The 6949-nt window shown below is 36.2% G+C and overlaps 1 protein-coding gene across 2 annotated transcripts; it reads right to left on the bottom strand.

Annotated features, from left to right (window-relative positions):
- On the bottom strand, positions 1-6262 carry RPS10 (ribosomal protein S10). 2 transcript variants are annotated; one of them, XM_026680386.2, is made up of 6 exons: positions 6185-6262; positions 5113-5262; positions 3695-3866; positions 1317-1394; positions 896-951; positions 1-127 (listed from the first exon to the last, which is right to left on the bottom strand). In XM_026680386.2, exons 2-6 carry the CDS (start codon positions 5260-5262, stop codon positions 86-88), a joined length of 498 nt encoding a protein of 165 aa, XP_026536171.1. In that variant the 5' UTR covers positions 6185-6262; the 3' UTR covers positions 1-85. The 2 variants fall into 2 exon arrangements, with proteins under 2 accessions (XP_026536171.1, XP_087815975.1); XM_087959849.1 differs by having other exon boundaries at positions 5914-6197.
- Positions 6263-6949: the final 687 nt, after the last annotated feature.

Raw genomic sequence — 6949 nt, 5'->3', positions numbered from 1 at the left:
ATGTTAATGAAATGATTCAAGAATACAGTGGGGGGTTTTTTCACCTTTTTATTATACACAAGATGCAAATAACACCAACAGTTTTCTACTGAGGGGGTTGACCACGCCCACGTCCAAATCCACCTCTCTGTAAATTAAAAAGAAAACATTATAAGCTTGTTTCACAATTACTCCATGAGTTAAAGAAAAAGAGGGTTGACAGAATTTAAAAATAAGTAAACTAGGAACATTAAAGTAGGGTAGTGATGCCATCATTCAAGCTATTGGGCATTTGGACAAAAAAAGTCTGAAGTTACCCCAGGTAGAAAAACTAAAGGGCAGGAGCAAAAGATGATAAGTCATAGCTCAAATATTGGAAAGTATTTCTTTTGAATCTCAAGTATTTCAATCATGGTGCAATTTGGTCAATAACGGTTAAATTAAACTTACTAAACTCCTCTGAGTCCCTCATATTATGTTTGGGAAAAGAAGGCAATTAAAGAGAATCATAGCTCAAAAATAAAAAAAGCAATGCTTTATTAGTAAATATTTTCTCTATTTAGTTGCCATTATTTGTATGAGGAATGAAGCTCCCTAGGTGTACCACATTGTTACTGCTGAAACAAGCAAAAAATAAACTCAAACAGTATTTTATACTTACTAGCAATTAATATTTGGATCTACATTTCTATCTTTACAGATGAAAATCTAAATTCTATTAAACCAAACAGTAATATTTTTCATGCAACGAGATGTTTCTTCTACAAAGGTGAACACAACTACATTTTCATGATTAACGCTTGATGGGATTTTGCATTACCTAGTCATCATGGCATGCTGTTCTTTCACTTTTATATTTAAACTGCAGCATATTTTTAGCATGCATGTTTAATGTAGTAAAATACATCATACTTACAAACTGAAATTCAGTAGCTGACCCAGCACCAGCTTCTGCCTTTTTGTCTGCACCAGCTGATAGCAAAAAAAAATATTAAGATAAGAATGCTATATATGAAAATTTCTATTGCACGTAGATATGCCTAAAATTTATTAGGATACTAGAAGTCCAGATACAACTTATAGTCAGTTATACAATTTTATTGCTGAAGTCAGTGTATGTTCTTACCCTAGCAAGCATTCCTTTCCCTGCTTGCTAAGAACAAAGCTTGGATGAAAACTATTTTCCACAACAACACTGTCCTTCTAAGCTCAGAGTATTTCCAAAGCACAACAGAACTGAAAGGACAATTCTTCCTTTTGCAGAAGTTCATGGCCAAGGCAACACAACACGAGAGTGCTAGTTAACTCTTCAGTTCAGCAATAAAGTTAGTACTTACGAGGAGCTGCGCTTCTTCGATAGGTGTCCCTATCAGCTTCTCCTCGTGTAAGACGAGCAGGACGTTCACCCTCTAAACCTAAAAAAATAAAAATGAAAAACCTCACAATTTAGTCTGAAGGTGCAAAATTACGATTCAGCTGGTATTTACAATGACACTAGATTCATTACTTTTGAAGATAGATTTTTAAAAAGTTTGATAATATCAATTCTGTGGTAAAAGCCAAATTAACCAGTTAGATGCAAATCTTTTATCTACCACTTCCATAGAAAAGATATGTTTATGATTCACTGGAACCAAGTGCAAATATAATGATTCTAGCTGTTGTTTTCTCCTCACATCAACCTTATTATTATTTTAAGTTGCCCAAAACCTATTCATTTCAGCTCTTTTTCCTGTACTGCCCATCCACTGTGTCCAGCATTCTAAAGGCCAGTCCTGTTAATCTAATTGTATAAACTATCCAACATGCCACCCATAGTAATAAATTCAAACTGTACCTATAGCTCACTCTGAATTAAATGAGAAATACACCCAAATCTAATTAATACATTCATGCTGGTATCTAAACATTGCAAACAGGATTAACTGAACTAGTCACCATGTCCCATCAGGACCAAATTTCTGTCTTCATTAGGGAAGTGCTGTACAGGTAGTCCTCGACTTACCACAATTCATTTAGTGAACGTTCAAAGTTACGACACAAAAAAGGTGATATGCCCATTTCTCACACTTATCGACCATTGCAGCAATCCCATGGACACATGATCAAACTTTGGAGTGACTCAAATTTATGATGGTTATAGTGTCCCAGGGTCATGTGCTCACCTTTTGCGACCTTCTGAACAAGCAAAGTCACTGGGGAAGTCAGATTCACGTAACTACTGTATTACTTACTTAACAACTTAACAATTGTGGCAAAAAAGGTTGTAAAAAGAGGCAAACTTCACGTAGCAAAAGTCTTACTTAGCAATAGAAACGTTGGTCTCAATTGGGATTGTAAGTTGGGGACTACCTATACAAACACAAAGTCCAAAGCTGCTTCAGGATGGGGATAGGTATGCATGCCACCCAACAATGCTTCCTTTAAAAAATGGGTGTCTTTTCCTTGGTTAACATAGTAGCCATATAATCCTAGGAAAATATTCAATTAAAGCACATTCACATTCTGAAACAGCTTGTGGCACACTGTCAGTATCTTCTTAATTCAATAGTGTATCTTCCTGGGATAGTGCGGCTAATCATAAACCTCAGAAGATACAGCTTCCTTCAAGAGGTGCCACCAGATGCAGTGGATATATGTCATTCCAACACATTTTTTGGCTTCAAATTTGAAGTATAGCACATCTCTAGTTTCTAGCTGGTGAACCAGAATATATATTAATTGAAAGGTGAATTTCACATTTGTCACTTTTTAGAACTACTACTAACTTTTAACAGGTCAATGAAAACTACTGCCCATTTCGTAATCATGTATTCTTACTGTTACAGACCCAATAACAAAATCCCCATTTCAATTTAAATTATTTCTTTATAACAAGAGATAGAACTACTTTCATTGCAAGTGGCAACCTAACCCATTTTAGAGCTATAATTCAGCTGAAAGTGAGATTATTGAAAACAAGTAGCTATAATACAAAAACCTGGAAAAAATTATAGGTACTGTGCTCTGTTCACAAATTATTAATAGTTCTAAGTCTTTTGAAACTGAAGCAGTGCGCAACTTAAATAAGATAAACACTTAACTACCTGCACTGAAAATTTAATTGAATACTAAGTATCACTGATATAAAAATATTTTACATTTTAAAAAATACTGCTCATGTATGTTGCTAGAATTAATTATCATGGACAATCCTGTGAGAAAGTGAATTTTATTGTATTTCCCTAATGAACTAATTTCAAAAAAATATGGTTGTCAATTTATGTGAACATAATCAAAACCAGAAGCAATCTAGAAAAGAGAGCATTATACTAGTGTAATAAGCACATGCTTTCTTTCTAAAGACGACTATGATGAGTACCAAAATGTTTGGTGCTACAGTTCTCATGTAGCAACTGCAATTAGTTCTTGCAAAATGGTCACTACGTAAACTATGTGTGTGTGTTTTTGTTTTAGAAATAGATCTCAAGGATCATTTAATTTTTTGTCAATTATTTTACAACTTAAACAATGCATTAGAGAATATTTTAAATTAATGATTTATTATTTGCTTTAAACTCTTAACACATGCAATATAAATATTTAAGTAAAATTAAAGAACCCTTCCAAAATATTTATCTTGGCAATAAATATCAGATCCAGAGAAGCAATCAAAATTTCACTAATAAATCAAAACTATCAAAGTGAAATTCTATATTTCCAAAGCAAAACTCACCTTTGGGCCTGGGTCTGCCCGTTTCAGGACGGCTGCGGCGCAAAGTGGCAGGCACAATTTCAGGTGGTAGGTGGAGATAATCCCGCAGGTACTGGATGCCTTCATTGGTCAAATACCAATAAAAATGCCTCCAGGCAAACTGTTCCTTCACATAGCCACGAGATTTCAGGGACTAGGAAGACACATTAATTACTTGTTGTAGAAAAGAACAATGTTTTAAAGACATAATTAAAGCCAACTAGTTTTCTATCCTGACCTGTTCAACCATGCTTCTATACATCCTGTCATATTATAAACAGATAATACTGTTCTTTTCTCTATATTAAGAATTAGAAAAATACTGCTACTTCACAAAGTGCAACTTTTTCAAACCTAATAACTGCTCTTAATCCCAACCAGAGCTAACGGAAAAGAGTATATTTGCATTTTTAAAATCCCACTTCAAGTTTTCTCAGGATCAGCTTGCCATGGAAGATTAAGATAGTACTGTACCTGGAATTATTTCCACAGCACTACTTAAATATAACAGCCATGCCCTATTATTAACTTTTCTTTCTTAAAATGAAAGAGGTAGTCTAAATGCCTGTAGCAATGATAGGTATCCACAGGCATTTACTAGAGGATGGTTGAGGACATGAACTTATGCATACCTTTGTATACAAACAATGCTGTGCTGGTGGAGAACCCAGCCAAGGTAGACTATACAATACAAGAAGGCCTAAAAATATTGAATAACAAAATAGATGTGTCTGACTGGGAAAATGGAACAAGTTCAAATTATACATAAATGGCAATATGTAGAGGAAGAGAAATCTATATACTTAGAACGTTTTTAAGCAGAAAAATAGGAGAAATTTCAAGAGACTAGTATTGGCAGAAAAATGGTTGGCAGTATGTAGTCTGCAGCAAGGAATGTTTGTACAAAAAAAGCGAAAATGACTACATGTAAGAGTATAACTGTGCTCACTATATAGAGGAAGAACTAGGAATGTCAGAAAAAAACATAAAAATAAATTGAGTTAAGATGCATGTGTGGTAAAACAGAAAGATAAAATGAAGAATGAGTGAGTGCTGAATGAACGTGAATGTGATCAATACAAAAGTGAACTACCACTACGAAACTAATATATTGCATTGGTTTGGTCATAAAGAGAATAAAAACAGCAAAACAAATATAAGACAGAGTGATTATAATTGATAGCAATGGAAAGGCCAATAAAATTGGGGAGGGCGGAGGTTATGAAACTTGTGAGATACTCAGAAACAGTTTAAAGAGCAAAAGAGAGTATATGGCCATGGTGGAAACAAGAGGGGTTTGCAAGGACAGAAAGGTATGGAGAATTATATTGAAAAGTGTTAGTGTAAACTAAAACCAATTGCATCAAGGCAATTCAATGATCAGTTTAACTTGCATTTACCTGCATTGCTTTCATGACATGGAGGTTGGGCACATTTTTGTCCGCTAGTTCTGGATGCTTAGGCATGTGGACATCCTTCTTGGCTACCATCACACCCTCCTTAAAAAGGAGTTCATAGATTGCAATACGATTTTTTTTAGGCATCAACATCTGTGGGAAATATAGATTTTGTTGTCACCTGCAGTCTCTTCTCCAGTTCAAAGAAGCACTAGTTATCAAGAAACACTGCACAAGTTACTACATTAGCTTATTCCTGGGCCAAAAACCTGAAAGGTAAAAGTACATACTTGTGTATCCCAACCACTACAAAGTTAAAGAAACATCAGAGAAAGACCACCTATGTTAACTCAAGATTATTTTTCTACTGGCCAATGTTATCTGCTGTGACTGGTGTGGTCTCAGGAAGACACCTCAGTTATCATGTCCCATGTTTTAACAGGAAGCAGAAAAAAAATTGAATCTCAAATCACCAACACTGAGACATATTTCTTTCTCAAAAATAGCAATAACTAGAGGATGAGACGTGGATGAAAGTTCCAATGAAATGCTTGGCAGTTCAATCTGCTACAAAACACCAGGCATGATAATATGCATCTCTTATTAATTCTAGCATACACTTGCATAGGGATCAGTTCTCTTTCTAGTTGGCCTCTAGTGAAATCTTCATCTTTATGCATAACTTTAACCTTTTTGGGGGGGACACTCCATGCAAACAGGGCCACACAAACTGCAGATAGGCTTACACTATCGAACAGTATGTTCCCCCCCCACCCCCCCCAAAAAAACCAAGTTGCGATGCACAGGACGAAGTGTATTGCTACATCCTAGAGCGCCAGAAACGTCCCCACGTTCTCTCTTCAGAAGGCACGGCCCGCATTACTAAACTGCCCGCCTTCCAAACGGCATCCCAATTCCACTTTTCTTTTCTCGAGCCTCGCTTCTCCCCGGCCAAATCGAGTTCAACGAAAATAAACGACAGAGTGCCTAAGGGCGCCAAGGAGGTGTCCCGGTCAGTGCAAACGTAGGATGCGGACGATGCGCGGGGGATAGACTAATACGAGCCAGGCCTTACCGTGGCGGCACTCTCGGGACGAAAGCTGGAAAAGAAAGAGCATGCGCAATGCGATCTCTTCCTGCCTCGGAAGGACCCTTGGACTTAACGAGTCGGCTAGCCTACTGCCTTTCAGCAAAGCTTATAGTACTGTAATCGTCCCAGCTAGCAAGAGCGTCGAAATTGGCTATTGTTCAGAATCTTTAGTTTCATTTTGATTAATTTTTTGAACTCTCATTTTACTTTATTTTGTTTTGTTACCTAAATACTTGTAATTTATACAACGTGGGATGAATTTGCTACAGAGGCTGTGCACAGCCAGCTTTACCTGAAATTGTGCATTTTGCTACATTACACTTTTCTGTTTCTTTGTACATTGTTTCTTTGTATCTTACGAGCTGTCCACAGACAAACCAAGTAAGTGTCTAGTCCAACTTTCTACCCTTGTAAGTAATAGTGACTATGAAGTGGTACAAGCAGAATATGACTACCCATATTTCTTACCCAATGGTAATGAGACACATATTGTTTCTGACAGTTGGAGGAAGTATATAGCCATAATTGATACATTGAGTTAACACAGTTTGATTTCCTGGGCTTAACTCAAAACATGATGGGTTTCAGAAGCCCATAAACAAATTTAATAATATTGGTTTGGGGCCTTACCCAATGGATGAGTTCTGTGTCATGGCCCTCATCAGCTGTTCTATTTAGATTAGAATAAAACCATATTATTTGCATCTGCATAATATTTCAGGTTAAAATAAGGTTGTCTAGTTTGTGATT

The sequence above is a fragment of the Notechis scutatus genome, chromosome 3, assembly GCF_049901735.1.
Source record: "Notechis scutatus isolate UNSWTSFEM ecotype Mainland chromosome 3, rNotScu1.2, whole genome shotgun sequence".
Classification (NCBI taxonomy): Eukaryota; Metazoa; Chordata; class Lepidosauria; order Squamata; family Elapidae; genus Notechis; species Notechis scutatus.
The sequence above is the reverse complement of the archived record's forward strand: the minus strand, read 5'-3'. Positions and strand labels throughout refer to the sequence as shown.

What these genes read in the sequence shown, in the direction of transcription:
- RPS10 (XM_026680386.2), bottom strand. Translation starts at nt 5,262, where the DNA reads ATGTTGATGCCTAAAAAAAATCGTATTGCAATCTATGAACTCCTTTTT. An exon ending in ATGTCATGAAAGCAATGCAG is followed by an intron (nt 3,867 to 5,112) that starts GTAAATGCAAGT and finishes GTGTCTTCCTAG; the next exon opens with TCCCTGAAATCTCGTGGCTA. An exon ending in GGGCAGACCCAGGCCCAAAG is followed by an intron (nt 1,395 to 3,694) that starts GTGAGTTTTGCT and finishes TTATTTTTTTAG; the next exon opens with GTTTAGAGGGTGAACGTCCT.